Consider the following 23,945-nt stretch of genomic DNA (forward strand, 5'->3'; position numbering starts at 1 on the left):
CTCAACACACAGTGGATTTTGTATCAGTTGCAAAACATCTGGACATCTATAAATAAAACAAATCCCTTTTTTCCCGAAAAACAGTTCAGAAACAACAATTGCTTGAATTTGTTCTTAAGAACTCTCAAATGCTGTTTTTTGTTGAAAAAAACAAATAAATAATAATGATAATAATTATTTATTTTTTGCTAATGTTTAGCTGAATACATTTTTGTGGGTAACATTTGCCAATGTATTATTTTTCTGGTGTTCTTTTTAGTAACTATCTTTATTTCTTTTCTGTCATGAATTACCCTGTGTGTCTGTGTTCCCTTCTGTTGTCTCTTGTTCGCATTAGGTGAAGCAGATTTGAGGCTTGAGGTGATATTTTGCTTCAGATACAAATTTCACTGTACATGTGTTCATGAGTTTTTTTTATATTAAGTTTATGAATTGTTATAAATCTGCCAAATTCTAATTCTAATTTTGAAAATTGCATGAGGAAAAATTTAACTTCAGTCCTCCTCCTTTCATGGAGGTTGCGACCATGATATTAAAATGGACTTTTTGGATGTGCAAATTTAAACAGAGGCTGTGAGTTACTTCAAAATATTGCATATTTTCTCAGTATCTGCTAGCATATATATTATTTTAAAAAAGTACATCTCTTTGACCAGGGGGTTATTTTGAGTTATATTCTCTGCTGTAAACAAAACAAACAAAAACACACACAAACACTCTCCACACGATCGAGGCTCAAAGAAAAGTTTCCTCGTAGGTTTCACCAGGCTCCCCGAGCTCAGAGTCTCTAGATATTGATCTTAATACCTCTGAGGTGTTACCAGGTGGCCTGGTCACACTCTCATAAGATGGTGGTGAGGACATTAGCATGTCCTCTGTTGTCTGCTCAAGCTCCGCCCCCTCAGGTCCATAGTGCTGAATCATGGAGGCTATGAGACCCTCTGTTTCCGGAGCGTTCTCCACATCAACCATTATCTCGTAGTTTATTTGTCTGTAGAGGTAGGATGCCTGCTTCATATGCCGGCACACCAGATGCCTCCTGTAACACCTTTGGATGATGATGGCGGACACCTCCTCCAGTCTGCGGCGCAGTGTGGAAGTGATGGGCTCGTGGGAAACCTTGGAGGGGTTGGTCAGCATGAACTTCTCCTCCATTTGCTGCTTGAGGGCGTCCATCTCCCCCGACTCCCCCAGCACGCGCTTTGTGAAGGCAAACAGGATGTCCAGGCAGTGGATCCTATCCCCGCTGACCATGGGAAGGTCCATGGCGATCAGCTTGATCTTGTTGGGCTTGGCTATGCGCAGTGGCTCTGACAAAGTGTCGGCGAATCTCGACAGCATGGAGAACTCGATGAACTGCGTGGCCTCGAAATCAAACTTCTCCCAGACCTCGTAAAACATTTCAAAGTCGTCCTCACTCAGTGGCTCTGTGCTCTCCTCTGTGGCAACGCTGAAGTTCTCCAGAATGATGGCTATGTACATATTTACCACAATGAGAAAAGAAATTATTATGTAACTGACAAAGAAAGCTATGGCCAGCGTGGGGCTGCCACAGTTGCCCCGGGTGTTAGTGCCGGTGTTGATAAAGTTAGGGTCGCACTCTGCTGAGGAGCTGGCCATTATTGGACTCAGGAGGTTGTCCCAGCCTGCCGAGGTGCTGATCTGAAAAAGGCAGATCATGCTATTCCCAAAGGTCTCAAAGTTAAACATGTCGTCCACCCCATCTTGCTTTTTCACATAGGCAAAGTTCGCCATTCCAAAGATAGCATATATGAACATGACGAGGAAAAGCAGGAGGCCAATGTTAAACAGTGCCGGCATGGACATCATTAAGGCAAACAGTAGAGTCCGTATTCCTTTGGCTGCACGTATAAGTCGAAGCACACGTCCTATCCTTGCAAGTCTGATGACTCGAAACAGGGTTGGCGATACAAAGTATTTCTCAATGATGTCTGCAAGAACAATACCTGAAAAAGACAGAAAAAGAAAAGGTGGAAGTAGGTTCGCCTCGTTGCACAATATTGTTATTGCAGAAGCCGAAAATGCATTTTTAAAGCCTCTGGAAACCTGGTCAAAAATAGTAAAAATCATATTGCCATATGAGCATATTTATTCAAACATTTCTGAAAGAATTGTAATAAAAAAACTATTATTTTAATGTAAATAATCCACTGCCAAGGTTTCATGATTTTATCTATAAGTAGCAACCAGAAGTGTATCATTCAAGGATCACCTAATTTGCATCTATGGAATGAAGGACGAAAATAAAGAATTTACTATGTCATTGCTGCACAGACCTCTATATCTGATATTTAAATGATAACCAATCAATATGCATGCAGGGACACGTGAAATAATTCTTATATTGAAGAATTGAACAGAGACCATTAGAAAATAGCAAACTTAAAAATGAAATTAATTAACTTTTCTCACAATATTTAAAATATATTTTGCTATTAAACCAATCATGCACCAAGTGCTGAAAAATTCAAAACACAACTAAATATATATTATACTATTTACTGGATTATCAATTTTTTGTTGCAGTGTGTCTCCACTTACCCACAATAGAGAGAATTATCACCACAAAATCAAAGATGTTCCATGCAACTGTGAAGAAATAACAACGGAGGGCAAAGATCTTCATTAAGCATTCGCTGGTGAAGATGACGATAAAGGCCAGGTTGATTATGTTGAGGACGGACTCCATGCGCTCTGACTGGTCATTGGTTTCCACCATCATGGTCACCATGTTGACAATGATGAGCATCATGATCATGATGTCAAAGGCTTGCTGGGACACCAGATCAAAGAAGAACCCTTGGATAAAGTTCTAGTATTGGGAAATGCAAATGGTAAATTAATTAGTAAATATATCACTATTATTACAATATTATCAAGCATGTAGGCAGGCAGGATGACATGCAGGATTAGGGGTTCTTAATTCACTGTAAAATATGGAAGAAAAACTATATGGAAAGAAGTAAATTATGGAAGAAAATTTCATTTCAGAATTATATTATTTTACCCCAGGTCTTGGTATTGGTTTTTGGGGCTTTTTGGATCCCAACTTCTTCATAGCATTGTAGTACTTCTTCTGTTCTTCAGTCATGAAGATATCCTGTCCCCCTAAGTATAGGCAGAAACATAGAACATTATTTTAACATAAAAAAAGGTCATTATAAAACGGGTGGCTTAAATCAAGCGATCTGATTTGGTTTTCCCTGGAGAATAAATTATTTAAAGGTCACCTATTGTGCAAAAAGCACTTAATGGTTTTCAACATTAATATGGGTGTGCCTAAAGACTCCAAAAGTATATGAAAAAACAGCCCTCTTTCTTTTTTCCACTTCTACCTTTCTGAGAACATGTGTTCTCAAATCTCAGTCAGATTTTCTCCCTGTAATGACATCACAACAGGTGAAGCCATGCCCCCTTTACCAACTTAATTTAGCAGTACCTCCATCTGTGATAAGCACACCTCCAGATACTCCTGAATCTAAACAGCAGTCCGTCAGCTGGAAGGCAGTGCCTGTGCCCCCACATGGAACTTGCCAATCAGATGGGACTGGGCTTTTTAGAATGTGGGGCCAATTAGAGGCAGGCTCTAAAATTTAGCATTTCGGGAAAAAGCTGAAAAGAGGAATGGCATTATGAGGGATTTTGGAAAATACACCATGAAAACACTCAGATTGAAGGTGAAACACAAATTACAATTTTAATTCTGAAAATGTGCATAATATGTAAACTTGTAAACTGTGTAATTCTTTGTGTGTATCCCCTAAATTGCATCTATCCAGCACAGGGACACAAATACTTGCAAATACCCAGAGAACCAGGTCGGACATCAGTGTTGGTGAATACTCATCTTTCGTTTCTGCTGATTGAAATTGTCAATAATGACGCCGATGAAGAGGTTTAGGGTGAAGAAGGAGCCGAAGATGATGAAGATGACAAAGTATAGGTACATGTAGAGGTTGATTTCTCTGATGGGCTGTTCCTCCACCTGAAAGCATAGCGTTTTTTAAGTCAGCTGGTTACTGTGACATGTTCATGACATATGCATATTAAAGTAAACAGGCATACTTACTCCTCTTGAATCAACAGCCGCATGCATTATTTCCATCCATCCTTTAAATGTAGCCTATAAAACAACACAATATTACTTACAGTACTGTCGGGGAACTTCACTGTATTGTGAATCATTGACTTGAACTATAGGAAAACAACACTAAAAAGACTAAAAATATGTTCTTGTGATTTAATATGGCCTATTGACAGAATGTTTGACATATTTGTCACACACCAAACAGCAGAAATAACTCACAACTTGCAGAAGGGAAAGGTAGCCGAGTCCAACGTTGTCAAAGTTGACCTTGACTTTTGTCCAGTAGAACTGGGTGTCATTCATTGCCAGGCACTCCGTCTTGTTGTTGACCAGGGAGACATTGTGGATGAAGCCGGTTCTGTTCACACACTTCCCGAACTTGCCGGCGAACAGGTTGACGCCCATGATGCTGAAGATGAGCCAGAAGATGAGACACACCAACAGCACATTCATGATGGAAGGGATGGCTCCTATGAGAGCGTTCACGACAACCTGGTGAGCAACAACAGGCAACATGAAGGTTAGTCTTTCATCACTGAGATTCACCATTAAAGGCAAGAGTGCCTATTTGCAGACCCATGTGGGAGGGAGCTCCACCGGAAACACGAAACCTGCTTCACCGGAAATACGCTACCTTCTTCTTTGTTTTGTTTTACTGGCGGCCAAGTGGCCAGGGGCCTATTTCAGGTAGCTGGTTTACTGCGGCAACATCATAGATAGTATAAGAAACAACATACGCCGTGGGTCTAACATGCTGGATAGGTGATCACTTTATGCTGCAGCTCCGACTGAAGAAAGAGTGTCACTGCCACAACGTGACCCTGTACAGTTTAAAGCAAAATCACTCCATAGAAATCTCCATCGGGATGTTTTTATCATTTCCTGATGATTTTACGTTTGATCGATCATTTATCTGATCAGTAGCATAGTTCTCAGCCCTCGTGCCGTTCATATGCGGCCACCTTACACATCGTGACATGCTCTACATTCAGATTAATAAACCTATTGTATTGTATGTATCTCATTATTTATTTATTCATTAACAGGGCTTTTGTGCCACTGAACAGGCTATTTAGTTGAAATGTAATTCTGCGGCTGCACGCGATCGTTACTGTTCACTTGAGTGATCACAAAGTCACAGACGAGCCTCGTTAAATTGCCTAATATGAATATAGAATTTATATAATAATTAGGGCTGTCAAAATTAACGCGTTAACGTAGGGTGATTAATTTCTGGAATTAACGGCGTTAATTTTTTTAACGCATTTAACGCATGTGCAGAATGATCCGCCCCGTACATCCCACCGGCTCTGTACTACAGTCATCTAACGTTGTGGCTGACCCAGGATCAGTAGCTACGCTCAGCCTAACATAGCAGCACGTTAGCTCGTGCCGTGTTTTAAAGTTTTAAACTGCTAACGGTCACGTCTGTGTCGGGGGCATAGATAGTATATAAAATCAACTGCCGCGGCTGGCAGTTGATGTCGGGAGCAACAGGAGGAGAAACATTGTCCACTCTGTTCAGAGCCCGCGAGGACACAAATGTGTCCTCGCAGTTTTCAGAGGTGTGTTTTCAGTTTTCAGAGGTGTGTGTGATCAAACATCAACATAACGTCGGCTTTCTGGAACACATGAACAGTCCCCTAGGACGTGGTCGCGTCTACAAACGCACGCACAGACACACACACACCGCGGACTGTAATCAAGTTGTATTTAAGAATGCACAACCTATAGGTTCACCTAATAAATGGCATTCTATAGCCTATCCTATATTTGCCCAAAGACATAGTAAAGAGACAGACCAATTGAATTATGGTTTGGTTTAAATTTATTTTCAGTATTAAAACCATAATTTGGATTTTCAATTAATAAACATAGCCTACTAATTTTAAATGTACATATCCACCTTCTGTCATTTATCTTTCCGTTCATACAACAATATACAGAGAAAATTCGATTTTTTCGGGCATATTTCGAATGGTAAAATTAATCGTGATTAATCGTGATTAATCCACAGAATCCTGTAATTAATCTGATTAAAAATGTTAATCGTTTGACAGCCCTAATAATAATTGAAACTGTGATCATTAGAGGACAATGGGTCTGGTAATAAATCAATCAGGATCTACAATGGAAACTGTGACTCCCCTTTTTTTTAAATTAGTTGTTTATTTTAATGTGGTGGCACTTTTTGTGTTTTATTTATAAGAGTTGATATTTGTATGTGATTGACCTACTTGTGATAAAGAGACGGATTTTGGAAGATGTACACAAAGCTTTGTTGCTTCATTCATCTTCTACCTCAACATCTACTTTGTACCACCGTCCTGGCCACTTGGGACCCTTAACAAAACTGACTTATTTCACTGTCTACTAGCACCATAGCCGGTGGAAACTTGCCGTTGATCGCCGCCAGTAAAACAAAACGAAGAAGAAATTTCGTATTTCCGGTGGAGCTTCGCTCCCCCATGGGTCTGCAAATAGGTGCTGTGTTGTCTTTCCAGGCATTCATTTAATTTTCTTGCATTTATTTCTGAAATAATTGTATGTAAAACGGGATGTGGATAATTACTTTACAGTTGAAATTAGCTAAGGTATAAATTCATATTATTTTGACGATTTAGGTTTGCGATGATGTCACTTCCGGTTTAGTCACTTCCTGTGGCGTCATTTCCTGTTAAAATCTTACCTGTGTAGAAGGAATGGCAGACATGTGCATCGTCTGAATGTAATCTGCTAGCATCCACTTGAAAGCATCAAAGAGGCAATGCCGTAAGTTTGTTTACTCAATAGAGGACATGTTTAAGATAATATATCACAGTGGATTTAGTTAAAAATTATGTTTGATGTGTTGTTTTAGAACGTTTTTGGATAGCAATTGTGTACTAGCTAAAAACAATGCAATTGTCAATCAGAATGTCTAGATACAGTGTAAGACAGTTTATATTATTATTTACAACTATGTACAACATGCTGTTTAGTCGAAATGTACACTCAGTATTTTTGTATCCTTTTATTTACAGTTTTCACCGTTTGTTAATGAGGAATTGTGACAGTAAATGGTCAACCTTACTACGACTCTGTCTTCATTGGCTACGGTTTAACTCGGTGTTAAGTCAGAGTTACAACACACTGCACGAGAACACTACAGTGAAAAGGCAGCATTGGATGTTTTGAAGTGGTCGCCATGGCAAGCAACAGATCGTCTGTCGGCAGTGCTAAGAGCATCAAAACATCAGCATCATCAGTAAGCGCAGCCCGCGCCCGGGCTGAAGCAGAAGCTGCAAAGGTGAGAGCTTCATATGCTAGCCAGGAGGCTAAGCTAAAAATGGAAAAAGCTGCTAGAGAGGCAGAAAGGGCAACTAGAGATGCTCAAAATAAAATGGAAACTACAAGAATAGACACAGAGTATAAATTGGAAACTACAAGAATAGACACAGAGTTGGAAGTGTTAACCCTTCATAGAGAAGCTGACGCAGCCATGGTGACAGCTCAAGTGTTGGAAGACGCAGAGGCGATGCAGTCTGTTGTCGAAGACGGGAAATCTGAATCTGAAAAGGTGAAAATTAAACGCACCAGTGAATACGTTCAATCCCAGATCGACCTTAAAGAGGACCTATGATGCTTTTTGACTTTTATGACCTATAAACGTTGTTATGATGATTCATAGTCATGCTTAACCATACTAAATTATCAAATAATGACTTACATGCATTTCGACGTATTCCCTGCTGACCGTCTGGGGTGTCTGTGCAGAGCACTAAACACTATTCTAGCCAGTCGAGAAGTCACGTCTTCAAAGCGGTCTACCCTTTCATAATTGGTGACGTCGCATAAAAATTGGTGATGTGACCACGCGGATGTTTCCATGTATGGTAATGCTGTCACTTCCCTGTTCGCGTCTGCCTCGCGCCCTTATAGGTCCATGCTCGCGCTTCCCGCCACTGAAAGTGTTTCGGAAGGAAGGTAACCAATCACAACGGAGTGGGGTTTGCAGGAGGGGGGGGGGGAGGGTAGCGGAGATGGCCGATGCACAGGCGGAGGGAGCGGAGATTGCCGAAGCACACACACTCAAGTGTTGACAGGATGTGCTGGATCGCCAAAATAAGAGAAAGAGCTTCCCGAAAATCTACATAGTTTTTTGTGATGTGATTCGTGTCAGGTTGCTCTATAGCAGTGTAAAACAAGAAATTAAGACCAGAAAAGTAGTAGGGGAAGGTGGGGTGATTTGTGCAACTTTTTACTCAAAGTGATTTTAAAGTGAGGCCTTGACAGTTATGTCTCCAACTCAAATATGTACATATATTTCAGGATGTTGTGCATCCCTGGCAATAAAAACTTTGGATCTGGAATAAACTGTTTAAGAAATATAGCTTTCGGAAAAAAAGTTGTCTTGTCGCACAAATCACCCCACGTAGTGGGGTGATTTGTGCGTCATTGTGTCACAATGACAAAGTCACCATCATCATCTTTCTGGCCATCTGAACTCTCATCAGTGGTGTCGTTAAGTGGAATTGAGATGTCACTCTCTCCTGAGCTACTGTAGACTATCACTTTCTTTTGGTGACCAGCGTATACAGCCATGCCACTGGCACAACTCTCAGAAATGTACTTTGCACTAGTTGCTCCGTGCTTGTGGAACCAACTGCCACCTGACAAATGTGATTCCCCCTACATTTCTGCCTTTAAATCAAGGCTCAAAACCCATATGTACACCCTGGTGTTTCCTCCCCATTAACCTCTGCACTACTTACTTACCTCTGCACTACTATCTGTGTTTATGTGGATGTATGGGCTTTACGTCTTTTATTTTGGTTATTGTTATTTTACCTTCATTGTTTACCTACTGAATGCACTATGTACAGCACTTTGGACAGTGCAAACTGTCATAAATGTGCTTTTATAAATACATTTTACTTACTTACTTACTTATAACTCACCCAGGCCCTTGCGCACAAATCACCCCATCCCCAGAATTTTGGATAATAGGCATGATGCAGCAATTTAGGGTTGACATTGTGCTAACTATATAGACTCAAAGTGTAGCATACCAAAGCACTAAAACATGTGTCAAATGTTTTCAAACGTGTCTATAATTGTTCAGACACAATAATCAAAAAACCTTGATCATGGAAATTTTACTTTGAAAGGCAAAACACAGTTTTTTGAGCTTAAATGTGCTTATATCTTATTCCTTGTGTCTCCCTTCTTTACAGGATGAGTCAAATGGATGGCTCTTCTTAAATATGTGGTCACATTTCCAATTTCTTCCACGGTTTTCTAGAAACAAGGGGTTTTGCAACTTCCAAAATGCACAAATCACCCCACCTTCCCCTATAATAGGTCCTCTTTAAGAACCGTTCTCCTTCCTCACCATTACCCGTTGCTCCCTCAATTAAGGCAAAGTCACATGACACTTTCATGACATGGCATCCAGCGGAGGAAGACGACTATCAACCACAACCTGTCAGCAAGGAAAATGCTGACAGTAAACAACCATCGCCACCACACTTACGTGACCCAACTAAAGCTGAGACAAAGGCTAAGGTTAGTAGAGCTAACCCCACCATGCACGCTCATGCTCCGTCGTATACTCCGCTACATTCCCCTCAAACTGGCACACCCATATCCCCTTTAGGGGAGCCTTTGGCACAGTATTTGGCACGACGAGACCTTGTGACTTCAGGGCTGTACCAATTCGATGACAAGCCCGAGAATTATCGTGCATGGTACTCCTCTTTCTTCAGTGCAGCCAGTGAAGTTAACCTCACAGCAACCCAAGAGTTGGACCTCATGACCAAATGGCTGGGAAAAGAATCTAGCGAACAGGTTAAACGCATACGATCGGTTCATGTCAACAACCCCAATCTGGCTCTAGACAAAGCGTGGGAACGGTTGCGTGAATCCTATCCCCGAAGTCATTGAAAAGTCAATGTTTCAGCGCTTAGACAACTTTCCGAAGATTTCAGCCAAGGATCATTTGAAGTTACGTGAACTTGGGGATCTACTTACAGAGATCCAAGGAGCTAAAGAAGATGGATATCTGGCCGGCTTGTCCTACCTGGACACCTCACGCGGCATTAGACTAATCGTAGACAAACTTCCTTACGGGCTTCAGGAGAAGTGGGTGTCTGCAGGCTCACGGTACAAAGAAGGAAATGACCGTCGCTTCCCTCCCTTCGAGTACTTTTGCAACTTTATTAGCTACGAGGCGAAAAAGCGCAACGACCCTAGCTTTAATTATCAAGGCAGCACAACAACATCCACCAAACCCGACAAACCATTTTCACGGAACTTGAACATCAACGAACCAATCTCAGTTCACACAACGGATATTTCAACAACCAACAACGAACCCATCTCGGTTCACACAACGGATATTTCCACTACCAGCAACAACCCTATCAATAACTGCCCGATACATAACCTACCCCATCCCCTTAAAAGGTGTAGAACATTCAGGAACAAACTCCTCGACGAAAGAAAGGCCTTCCTCAAAGAGAAAGGAATATGTTTCAAGTGCTGTGCCTCCATCTCTCACCTCGCCCAAGACTGCAGGTCCGTTGTGAAGTGCTTTGAATGCAACAGCACCAGTCATGATACAGCCATGCACCCTGGTCCACCTCCTCAAACTGTCAAGGCTCCTCCACCGTCACAAGAGAACGGCGGGGAGAGAGAAGATCACCCGACATGGCTGTCGTTGGAGCAAGCTGCACAGAAGTTTGCAGTCCAGGTCATTGGAGCCGCTCATGCTCAAAGATCTGTCTCGCAAAGCTTTACCCCAAAGGTTCAAAGGACATGGCCATCAAAGCCTATGTAATCCTGGATGACCAGAGCAATCGCTCGTTAGCAAGACCAGAGTTCTTTGAGCGGTTCAGTGTGAAGAGCAAATCATTCCCGTACCATCTCAGAACTTGCTCTGGCATCATGGAAACATCCGGCAAGAAGGCAGAAGGATTCGAAATCGAGTCACTGGACGGCACAGTTCTCATTCCTCTTCCACCACTCATTGAGTGTCGAGAGATCCCGAATAATCGGTCTGAGATTCCAACACCGAACGCTGTTCTTCATCAGCCTCATCTCCATCATATTGCAGAGCGCATCCCTGAACTGGACCCAGAGGCAGAAATACTACTGCTGCTAGGAAGAGATGTTCTCAGGGCACACAAGGTAAGGCAGCAGGTCAACGGACCACATAACGCCCCCTTTGCCCAACGTCTGGATTTGGGTTGGGTAGTGATAGGAGAAGCGTGCTTGGGTAATGTACAAAAACCAACAGTCAACACATTCAAGACCAACGTGCTGGACAGCAGTCGCCACTCAATCTTTCAACCCTGTACAAGCTTCACACACGTTAAGGAGACACACCAAAGCTTTAACAGGTCTGATACAGCACCCGAGAGTATGCAGGGACAGACAGTGTTCAACCATACTGAGAATGACAACAAACCTGCTCCATCAGTGGAAGACACCAGCTTCATGAGGATAATTGACACAAACGTCAACAGAGACAACGCAAACTGTTTGGCATTCAGAGAACTACGCCAGCCTTTACCGAATAAGAAAACGCAGACAGCTGATAGATTCAGGTTAGTTGAACTTGAAAAAGACACCGAAATCCGACCACATGTACAAACTTCTGCTATTCACCTGGAGAAATCGGCAGTCACCTCTGGTTGTTTCGAGCGCTTCTCCACCTTTACCACGCTAGTAATAGGAGTCGCATTCCACCTGTTCCTCCTGCTCATGGCAAGATCCTACAAATATTCAAACCAAGACAAGGCGGTGCAAAGGTACCTCAGCGGACAAAGATGTAGCTGGGATTTCAACCACCCGCACGCCTCTCATATGGGAGGTTACTGGGAGCGTATGATTGACGTTGACAGAAGAATCCTCAATTCAATGCTCCAACAGCAAAACACTCGCTTGACCCATGAAGTGCTTTGCACACTAATGGCGGAGGTCACGACGATTATGAAAGCACGCCCACTTCTACCTGTGTCTATGGATCCCGAGAAACCATTCATACTCTCTCCGTCCATGATCCTCACACAGAAGTCGGGAGTTCCACCTGCTCATGGAGACTTTTCTGACAAGGATCTGCACACAAAGCAACGGAGACAAGTCCAGGCCTTTGCAAACCAGTTCCGCTGGAGCCGAGAATACTTACCTTCCTTGCAGCTCAGACAAAAGTGGACAGAGCCCCGCAGAAACCTTCAGGTTGGAGATCTGGTTCTGCTCGGGGACAAGCAGGCCGCTCGCAACAACTGGCCTATGGCCAGAGTCAATGCCACGTTCCCTGGGAAAGATGGGCATGTATGGAAGGTCGAAGTGAAAACAACTGACCAAGGCAATGTTAAAACCTTTCTCCGGCCAACTGCAGAGATTGTTCTGCTCCTTCCTAAAGACTGATCTAAAGATAATGTACAAGTTCTAAGTGACCTCACATAGGTCAGTGTGTTGTCTTTCCAGGCATTCATTTAATTTTCTTGCATTTATTTCTGAAATAATTGTATGTAAAACGGGATGTGGATAATTACTTTACAGTTGAAATTAGCTAAGGTATAAATTCATATTATTTTGACGATTTAGGTTTGCGATGATGTCACTTCCGGTTTAGTCACTTCCTGTGACGTCATTTCCTGTTAAAATCTTACCTGTGTAGAAGGAATGGCAGACATGTGCATCGTCTGAATGTAATCTGCTAGCATCCACTTGAAAGCATCAAAGAGGCAATGCCGTAAGTTTGTTTACTCAATAGAGGACATGTTTAAGATAATATATCACAGTGGATTTAGTTAAAAATTATGTTTGATGTGTTGTTTTAGAACGTTTTTGGATAGCAATTGTGTACTAGCTAAAAACAATGCAATTGTCAATCAGAATGTCTAGATACAGTGTAAGACAGTTTATATTATTATTTACAACTATGTACAACATGCTGTTTAGTCGAAATGTACACTCAGTATTTTTGTATCCTTTTATTTACAGTTTTCACCGTTTGTTAATGAGGAATTGTGACAGTAAATGGTCAACCTTACTACGACTCTGTCTTCATTGGCTACGGTTTAACTCGGTGTTAAGTCAGAGTTACAACACACTGCACGAGAACACTACAGGTGCCTCTCATTAAAGGAGAAGTAAGTGCTGAATGAAGTGCCTAGTCCTGAATCCTTGGTCTGAGCAAATGGAATGGGAATCTTTTTATTACTAGGAGATAATTTAGAATAATAATTAACTACACTGGTGGAGGTAATAATGCTGAAATGAATCATCAAGGTACTAGTCAAAAGAAACTTTGTAAAAGAGATTTGTGAGATCAGTAGGCCTGTAGTTAAGAAAAAGTGTTTCTTACCCGCATGCCCTCAAATCTGGACAGAGCCCTAAGAGGTCTCAAAGCCCGCAGGGTCCTCAGGGACTTTATGGCAGCAAAGTCTGAATATCCCAGGGAATTTGCCACCAGGCTTATCAAGGACACCTATACGGAGTTCAGAAAGACATGTGTACTGTGAGAATCCTCAAGTTTAATAAACATTTACAAGTAAAAACTTCACATTTAAACCTTTGGGAGAAAAGTGGCAATGTCTTTTTTATAACACAAGTAGGAAGAACAGAACCTTGTGAAAAGCACTGAATAACGTAATATCATACACACATTCTTATCAACATGTTAACCAAGGGACTGCATGTATTTTCTGAGCAAATATATAACTAAGAACATCATAAAAGACAGGTACAAGAACATTTAAAGAGCCATATTTAGGAGTTTTTGTGTATTTTGGGACATTCCACAGTAAGGAACACAAATTAGTTAATTGCTGAGGTTTAGATTTGGTTTGGTTGTTTAATCTTTGAGCAAATTTAGACTTCCACTCTATTCTACATCCAAAACGGACAAAACAAAATGGTATTCCGCTGTTGAATGACCCTTGGATGATAGCTATGAATGAAAATGGCATGATATAAATGAAAAGAATTGATGATTATGATGATGACGAAACACAGACAAGTATGCACATATAGACAAATAGTTCAATGCATGCATACTCAGCTATATATGCATATGAAATATGTATATATATCAAATAGAGTGAGTTTTATAAAGAATTTATATCTGTCTTTGCCAAATTTGTCTCCCAATTTGCATCCAATTGATCCAATGAGTCCTTTAAAACAATTTCGGATCAACAAGGTCCCAATGGTCTGTATTTCTTTATAAAAGTCTATTTATACATGTGTTTGTCCTATATATCTAAAGAAGATACTCAAAATTGATTCTTGCGACAAGAGAAGACTTTGGCTCCAAGAAGAAAGTATTGATGGAAGAATTCAGAAGCACAGTAAAAGACAGTAAGGTAGCCCTTTTCATAGAGAGAAACAAAGTTATGTAGTTGCAATGTTCGACAGGATTTGTCTTTCCTGATAAAGAGACATTACAAATAACACTCCATACATCAATAAGACACAACAGTTTGGACATGAATTCAACCGGTGCATTTCTAAATTGACAATAAGACTAAAAATGTCTGTTGAGCAACATTTTTACGAGTTTAATATATAAAAAGAACACTAGATCTTCTGTAGATAAACCTAAAGAGTAAATGGCACTGCTTTTGTTTTTGATATAAAAGCCAAGGTCCCGGGGTAACTAAATCCAAGAATGACTGTCACTGTTGAGTAGTTTTGAAGCGCAGGAAATGTTTTTTTAGCACGTTACATAAGAGGTGCACTTGTTTGGAAACAAGACGCTGGCTTTTGATATCGCAAAGAAAGCCCTTACAAGGGTAAAAACACAGAAGCTTTTGTGATGCGGATGCAAGTTTTCCAATCCCAGAGCCCATACTCACCTGGTACCCGCTAACTACAACTTACCCTAAAAATAGAGCGGTCTGTGGAAATCTGTGTAACAGCGGGCAAAATCAGAGGAGGTCAAGTCAGGCCTCAGTCTGCATGCCACGGGCATTTTGGATGACTACATACTACAGAGCCACATCCATTTTACCCGACATAAAGACGCTCTCAGAGCGTTGGGTGTGTGATTTAGCAATGTGTATGTTTCTGGTAAATTGATTAGGCTGTGTAGACCTTGTTTTAAATAGGAATAACTGTTGATGGGGAGCACAATTTCAGTAAAGAAAGTGCATAAACAAACTGTCAAGTGCTTTCCTGTAAACAGAATGACACCTACAAAGCTGTTATTCCGGCAAAACATGAAACCCAGTTGACATTTGAGCTTTGATTACCTTTCATGTGGTGCAACAACAACAAAATGTTCACTCACATCCACAATAAGGAAGTCCAGCCAGCACCAGTAGTTTGTAAAATATTTCTTGAAGCCGTACGCGATCCACTTGAGGAACATCTCCAGCACGAAGATATAGGAGAAGACCTTGTCGGCAGACTCCAACATCAACTTAATCACCTTTCTTCTCTCAATGTAGATATCTTCAAATGCCTGCAACAGAGGAGGGACAGCGGAGTGAGGAAATGCTACCAAACCACTGTTGTTCGTGGAACGTACTGTTCGTCAAACTTACAAAACATCCAGCAAAAAGTCCAACTGAAACTACATTAAGTCATCCGTTTTTACAGTCAACAATAGTGTCATTGTTGAAGATTAAGGACGACACCAGCCTAAAAAAAACAAAGGGGCATTTGCAGGTATGTTTACATCCTTTTTAACTTGGTGCTGAGCAGCTAATAGACTATCTAGTCTGCAAACTTGATGTTAGCGGTGCATTTTTCCCTGGTGAAAGTTTGTTTGCAGGCCTGTTCGACAACTTCAGATGCAGTACGAAAGTACGAAAGAGATTACAATTCAATTTCAGTTGAAGTTGTTTTAGATTTAGGACGTTTGCATTAGAGTTTGCATTCAACCAGCTCAGCATCCCACCTTATAAAACTGGCTGCCACTTGCCACTGAGGGAAGGTACTCATTGACCTTACTTGTTTAGGCGCCAGTACTTTGAGGATAAAATGTTAAATCTTGCGAGTTTTCTATTCCTTGCATAAAACATTCAGAAAGTACCTCTATATACAGTAGATCTCACAGAAAACAACTGGGTGTTAGTCCCTCAGTTAGTGTTTGATGCCACCGAAGTTCTGAAAAAAGAATGACTAAACCACACTTGCCGGAACCACAAGTGTACCCAAGATTGGAATCTTAGGGATTGTTGTAAGACTTTAGAATTATTCAATGTTTTTCTAATGGCACCTAGTGGCGTACCAGAGCCCCACTGCTGAGCAGGATCATGAAGATGATGAACGTCTCAAACCAGCTGTGTTCCACGATCTGATAGCAGGTCTTCCTCAGCCTCCACCAGGCCTGGCCCAGACCGCGGCTGGTATTAATTTGACAGCACGGACAGTGTCTTGAGCAAACTGATTGGAAAAGGCAAAAAACAAAGCAGCATAGATTACACCAAATGTAGAAGCTACAGTTTATAACAAATTAAATGTTTAAAAAACTTCTATAACACAGTATGTTCATAATTTTACTCAGGTAAAAAGTATCAATTCTCACATTCTGGGAAGCATTCATCCGGCTCCATACTGTCATCAGCCAGCTCTGATAAGTCGTCCATCTCTTCTCCTGGCTTCCGTAGATCCACCGTGCTGCCCTCTGATAGGCTGATCTGCTCCTGTGTGATGAGAAGTCTGCTTGTTATTATCAACAGATTTCTCACTTATACTGAGAGTTGTGAAAGCTCCTTTGAAAGCATAGCTTTGCTAGCTACGAATGACTTCACACTGGAAGAAGTTGAACTACAGCAAAGCTCCCCTAGTATACGGATAACATCTAGTTTTGTTTTACTTCAACTATTTAAAACTACTTTGTAAAGAATAATCAAATTGGAAATGTGCATTATAACAAAATATAATGCAACAATGTCACATGGCAGCAAAAAATGCCACAGAGTTTACTGCAGAACACAACATTTAAATAACATTTGTTAATCTATATGAATCATCATAAATTCATGTCTGAATTAATGCATGAAAAAACAAGAATTCATTCATATAGTACTTAATGAACTGTCAGTAATTCATTTATAGTACGGTATCTCATTCATGATTTAACACAGGAACAATACATACTGCACCAAGTAAGGAATGTGATTCATCATGATCTTTGTGTGCTTTGTTTAATACCAAGTGTTGAAATCATGATGAACTAAGCATTAATATGTCTTGACTTCATCATGTTTTAGGCCCCTCAAATAAAGTGGCACCTAGTATCTTAAGGTCAGAACTTATACAGTGGTGACCTTGGGTTAGTAGTGACCTTGAATTTAATCAAATGGTTTGAATAAACCAGGTCACCACTTTATTTGAGGGGCCACAAACATGATGAAGTCATGAAACATTAATGCTTACTTAATCATGATTTCAAAACTTGTATTTGGTGTGTGACTAATCAGACATGATCATCAATAATAACTCAAAGATTATGATGAATCACATACCTTACTTGGTGCATTAAGTAAAGTATTGTTACTGTGTTAAACCCTGCACCATGTACCCTGCACATGGAAACAGTGTATGAACCAATATTGACTTGTTATAGTTGTTTGTTTGGAGGATTTGTCAGGTTTTAAGCTGTCGCAGGCTCAACACCTGCTGTGACATCACAGATTGGGGTGTGGCCATTCGAGAAACAAGCTCATGAGTTTCAAACCAAAGAGAGCCGTGCAGCAGCATTTGTCTGCCCTGTGTTCAGCGTGGATTCATCCCATCAAAGCGAGCTCACCTACGTGCGCTGCCTTGCCTTTCAATCTCTTCTGAGCCTTAATACAATTCTGATGAGATTTTCGTGTGTTGTAACAGCAACATATTTAACATGATTCACAGGACAGAGCGGCAGCGCCAATCCTATAAACCATTACAAAATCTAATCCAGCATTAAAGAGCATCCACTGGACCTGGAGACCAGATTACCAGCATTACCAGAAGACAGAGCAGAGACAATGTGCACTGATGACATTTTGTGGATGCAACTCTGTATGAAACATCTGATAACCATTACCACATTTATGCATGGGTGAAATATAGGTGGATTGCTCTTTGTTCTTTAAAGTGATCTACTATCAAAACATTGTAACACGCGTAACAATTTATTTGAAACTAATTCCTTAATAACAAAAATATTGCCATTTTTGCTGTGTGTATTTAAAACACTTTGCATATAAAATGTATCCTTTATTACTGTTGAGCAGCTGCTGATGCCCAGTTAAGCTGATGGAGGGAGTTTTTTTTTTTTTTTCATTCCCGTTGATGCCTAATTCTGTAGAGCGGAGCAGAGCACGGCAGGGAAAGAGGTAGAGAGAGAGAGCCAGACTGCAGCCTGTGTTGGCCCTGCCGGCTCTGCTCAGCTGTGTCACTTTAATCTGCTCTACAGGGCCATGCTCCACATCTGGCCTGCTTCTGTCTGTCTGCCAGAGAGGACAGCAGAGACACGCCCAGAGTCCCCCCACCCACACTAAGGGATCCAGGAAGAACAGGAGAGCTTGATAAAGGGAGAGAGAGGAAGAGAGAGAGAGAGAGGTTTGCTTGGTTCATGAACGTTAGAGAGAGCAGGAGAGAGAGAGTATAGTGTTGTTGGACGGTCTAATGGGTTAACAGACAATAGCGTCGTCATAGATATGAATAGGTAATGTTGTTATATAGTAAGTGTAAAGTATAGTAAATTATGTAGGATACTTAATTAATTTAACCTTACTAGAGTATCCAAAATTATAAAATATTTATTTAAACTTAATTTATTCAGGCTGTTTATTGGAGGCTAATCAAATAAGGCTTAATTTCAGCATTCCGGGTGTGGTGATTATAAGATTGTTTCTCCAAACCGGTCACATCTTTCAGAGAGAAAACTGATACCACTCAAATGTCTGCACTGTAAATATGAAGGGAGCAACAGCAGCTGGTTAGCTTAGCTTAGCATAAAAACTGGAAACAGGGGGATAGGGGAGCGTACCTATGTTCCCTGGGTCCTATGTTCCCTGATTTGTATGTGACCGGGGAACATAGGACCCGGGGAACATTAAACTCTTTTTTGAAAAAGGGTTCTATGTTCCCCAGTCTGTTATTTTTTCCACCATCAGTGCCAAATTCCACGGAAAATGGGCCTATGTAGGCTTTCAGGCCTAACCCTAACCCTAACCCTGTAATCTACTGTAAAAAAATGCTGAATTAAATCAGCGAAGGCATAGGCTTATGTCATGCAATTCGGCAATTATGGAAATTATGGTGGAAAAACTAAGCCCTTTCTAAATATTATTAAGACCCGTTAAGGCAGTGCTTCTCAAATGGTGGGGGGCGCCGCGAGTTGTCAGGGGGGGGGGGGGGGCGCGGGCTGCCTTGATTTCCAACTGAAAAAAAAAAAAAAGTGCTAGCAAGTGCGATGTGTGCTTGTGTATGGTCATATCCGCGCGAAAGGCCGCAATTTGCAGTAAATAAATGTCCACATGTGTCTCCAAGTGTCTCTGTAGGCTATTTAAAAAGAAATCAAGCAAGTAGACTAATAATAACATTAATTAATTATTGGTTATTGCATCACAGAAGGCCTATTGGCCTACAGTAATAAAAAACACCACATTTAACTATGTTTACAGTTTAATATATTTTTGGAATGAAATGCAAACCTCAGTGAATCATTTGCTCTTGTTTCTCTGTCCTGAGATTCACACAGACTGAGCAGTCTTGTTTAAATGTTACAAATTGAGCTAATAAACTGAACTTTGAACTTTTTTGCTGCAGAAGTTATCACAGCTATTTTTTGTTATCTAATTTGATAATAAGGTGATTGTGTGCAGAATGCTCGTGCCAGAAACTCATACAGTGGTTTTGAACAGATAAATAAATAAATATTAGCAGGTTCTCAATAGTATTTCAATTTAGGGGGGGCGCAAAAAATGTTCTGTCCCCTAGGTGGGGCATGACAGAAAATAATTGAGAACCACTGCGTTAAGGAATTGTTATGTATTGCGACCGGGGAACATAGGACCCTTTTTGGAAACAACACGGAACATAGGACCCGGGGAACATAGGGATGACCCCCTATGGAGGCTACTTGGTATTCAGTCCTTCAACCCAAATAAGTTTAAATAACTGTGTCGGTATGCAGGGGCAAGTTCCTAGGATTAGGCTATAGTCCTTTCTTACAGCAGAAATTTTGACTTGTCATAGCAGGAAAAGCACAGGTGTTACTGATAACATTACAATTGCTCCGTTCCATACAAATGTAACCTAGTAGCGAAGCAACAACACCATGACCCTGAAACTGAAGCCACTGAATAGAATTCAACCATTGTTAATTGCTTTATTTAGACCTGTGCGAGGTGGCTAATGACAAAATGCTGCACTAATTTTTTTTTTAAACTTTGTTATTTTCGTCAATCTTTCCTCGTACAACTCTGCTTTCTGCGGAGACAAGATGTTCACCACAAGACATTATCACTGATTACAACTCAGTGGTACAAGCTGAAATGAAACATCTGGATTCCAAGGTTCTATTTGTCTCAGCAGGACTCTAGTCTCCATCGGAGTTCACCTTGTCTGCTTGACAGATTAACAGTCAGTGTACTCTGCCTATGCCGCCACCCCCCTCTCTGCCCTCATCGTGCTCTTACATTTGATTGACATGAGCATGAACAAAACACATTTGGATGGTGGGTAACTGATTAGATTAACATTTTCTGGCCAACAGCTTTTGCACAGAGCCAGTTAACAAGCTGCTGCTAAAATCATGTAGGTCCTCCTAATATACAGTATATCACAAAAGTGAGTACACCCCTCACATTTCTTCAAATATTTCATTATATCTTTTCATGGGACAACACTGAATAAATGACACTTTGATACAATATAAAGTAGTCAGTGTACAGCTTATATAACAGTGTAAATTTACTGTCCCCTCAAAATAACTCGACACACAGACATTAATGTCTAAACTGTCGGTTACAAAAGTGAGTACACCCATGTCCAAATTGGGCCCAAAGTGTCAATATTTTGGGTGGCCACAATTATTTTCCAGCACTACCTTAACCCTCTTGGGCATGTAGTTCACCAGAGCTTCACAGGTTGCCACCGGAACTCTCTTCCCCTCATTCATGACGACATCACGGAGCTGGTGGATATTGGAGACCTTGCGCTCCTCCATCTCCTGTTTTAAGAAGCCCCAAAGATGCTCAATAGGGTTTAGGTCTGGGGACATGCTTGGCCAGGCCATAACCTTTACCCTCAGCTTCTTTAGCAAGGCAGTGGTCATCTTGGAGGTGTGTTTGGGGTCGTTATCATGTTGCAATACCACCCTGCGGCCCAGTTTATGAAGGGAGGGGATCATGTTCTGCTCAAGTATGTCACAGTACATGTTAGCATTTAATGAACTGTAGATCCCCAGTGCTGGCAGCACTCATGCAGCCCCAGACCATGACACTCCAACTACCATGCTTGACTATAGGCAAGATGCACTTGTCTTTGTACTCCTCACCTGGTTGCCACCACACATACTTGACACCATCTGAACCAAATAAGTTTATCTTGGTCTCATCAGACCACAGGACATGGTTGCAGTGATCTATGTCCGTAGTGTGCTTGTCTTCAGCAAACTGTTTGTGGGGTTTCTTGTGCATCATCTTTAGAATAGGTTTCCTTCTGGGACAACAGCCATGCAGACCAGTATGATGCAGAGTGCGGCGTATGGTCTGAGCACTGACAGGCTGACCCCCCACCCCTTCAAGCCCTGCAGCAATGCTGGCAGTATTCATACGTCTATTTTCCAAAACCAACCTCTTGGTGTGACGCTGAAAACGTGCACTCAACCGTCTTAAACTGGGCCGCAGGGCAGTATGGCAACATGATAACGACCCCAAACACACCTCCAAGATGACCAGTGGCTTGCTAAAGAAGCTGAGGGTAAAGGTGATGGACAGCCCAGCATGTCTCCAGCCATAAACCCTATTGAGCATCTGTGGGGCTTCTTAAAACGGGAGATGGAGGAGCGCAAGGTCTCTAATATCGACCAGCTCCGTGATGTCGTCATGAATGGGTGGAAGAGGATTCCAGTGGGAACCTGTGAAGCTCTGGTGAACTCCATGCCCAAGAGGGTTTAGGTAGTGCTGGAAAATAATGGTGGCCACACAAAATATTGACACTTTGGGCCCAATTTGGAAAAATTTTCTTAGGGGTGTACTCACTTTTGTTGCCTTCAGTTTAGACATTAATGGCTGTGTGTCGAGTTATTTTGAGGCGACAGTAAATTTACACTGTTATATAAGCTGTACACTGACTACTTTACATTATATCAAAGTGTCATTTCTTCAGTGTTGTCCCATAGAAAGATATAATGAAATATTTGAAGAAATGTGAGGGGTGTACTCACTTATGGGAGATACTGTATATGCATTAAAAATGCATATATATAAAAATGCTAAAGCTCCCATATTATACACTTTTCGGTTCTATTATACACCATATTATATGGTCTTAGTGGTCCCTAATACGTTTTTCTTTAATTGTTTGCTGAAAAAAACTTTCAGATAATTTATTGTACTATGCTGATGTTCAGCCAATCTCACAATGGCCTATTTTTTAAAAAGAGCTGCAGCTCCCCTCGTAAATATACAATCTTTGAGCTAACCCCGGCCCCTATCCGGAAGCGAAGCCAGATACGCCTCGCCCTCTGTCTGTCAGGGCCGTGGACCAATAAGAAATAGGGGTGTGGGCTGCACAGTGGAAGCTTCTGGCTTTCCAGTTTGTGAGGTCAGAAACGAGGAGAATTCTGACTGGAGTATATTGGGGGGGAGGGGTGGGGGTTTCAGAAAGGGGGAGAGTGAGAAAAGGAGAGATTGTTATTTTTTTAAATATTTTGGCAGTCTCTAGGCACACCGTGGACCCATGGATATGTTAGAACACATTTAAAAAGTGCATTTAGCATAATATGGGACCTTTAAACAAGCTTTTTTTCTTTTTTTTACACATGTATTGTAAATAGTATGGCAATAATGAAAATGAGTAATAACCTGGAAAGGGTTATCTCAGGTTAATTAGGAGTCTAAAGTTAGGCTACACAAATGCTACAGAGAAGTGGAATTATGTTGGAATCTTCTTTCTTTGAAAATGTTAAAATGTTGACCAATAGAAAGCAGAGCAGAATTTGATAAAGCATTATTTCACCCTTTAAATTGAGTAACATTCGGTTATCTGAGTATTCAGGTCAGTGTGAACACACAGGAGTGAAAAACTCACTTTGTCTTCATCCTCTGATGACTCCGAAATCTCCTCCTCCTCGGGAAACTCCACATCCGACTCTCCGGGTGCGATGGGAACAATGACGGTCAAGTTAGGGTTGGTCATGTAGCTATCCTCCTCTGTTATAATGTACTTCGCTTTGTAGCCTACGAATAGGCCTACTCCCCCATTGCATTCCACATGATTCTCCACCAGCTTGATGGCCTGACAGTCTTCTTCCACGTTTGCCTTTCGCCGCCTCAAACTGCGGTTGAAGAGGTCGACGATGCATGTGGAAAGATAGGAGAAGCCAGCGTGGATGCGGGCAATGGCGATCTGGATGTTGTTCAAATCTCCGTCATCTTCAGGAGCAGAGAGGTTGTCGGAGCTGAAGGAGCTGAGCAGCAGGGCCAGAAAAAGATTCAACACCTGTTAACAGACAAATGTTGTGTTGCATTAGAACTGATTCAGAGAACTTGCCAGAACATTTTAAAGTAATTTAGAACTAAAGCTATAGTGCGTGTCTTACGTTGCCCCCATGAGAAATTCTGAGTAATAACAACACAACTGTCGGTGCATCTACATAAGTTAAGCCTTTGGTGATAGTGCA

The 23,945-nt window shown here is 41.3% G+C and overlaps 1 protein-coding gene across 1 annotated transcript in view; it reads right to left on the reverse strand.

Moving 5' to 3' along the window:
* Positions 1-735: 735 nt before the first annotated feature.
* Positions 736-23,945, reverse strand: part of LOC307255660 (sodium channel protein type 2 subunit alpha-like) — a gene marked incomplete at both ends in the record, with an annotated part of 59,521 nt that continues 36,311 nt past the window's right edge. The window contains 12 exons of the mRNA XM_080034396.1: positions 736-1,967; positions 2,563-2,833; positions 3,029-3,129; positions 3,865-4,006; positions 4,091-4,144; positions 4,328-4,600; positions 13,464-13,586; positions 14,981-15,007; positions 15,390-15,563; positions 16,335-16,489; positions 16,632-16,749; positions 23,354-23,764. Of these exons, the coding sequence (XP_079890522.1) occupies positions 736-1,967; positions 2,563-2,833; positions 3,029-3,129; positions 3,865-4,006; positions 4,091-4,144; positions 4,328-4,600; positions 13,464-13,586; positions 14,981-15,007; positions 15,390-15,563; positions 16,335-16,489; positions 16,632-16,749; positions 23,354-23,764 (3,081 nt within the window). The remainder of the gene's footprint in view (positions 1,968-2,562; positions 2,834-3,028; positions 3,130-3,864; positions 4,007-4,090; positions 4,145-4,327; positions 4,601-13,463; positions 13,587-14,980; positions 15,008-15,389; positions 15,564-16,334; positions 16,490-16,631; positions 16,750-23,353; positions 23,765-23,945) is intronic.

This window comes from Ammodytes marinus, assembly GCF_949987685.1.
Source record: "Ammodytes marinus genome assembly, chromosome: 9".
In the NCBI taxonomy this organism is placed as follows: domain Eukaryota; kingdom Metazoa; phylum Chordata; class Actinopteri; order Uranoscopiformes; family Ammodytidae; genus Ammodytes; species Ammodytes marinus.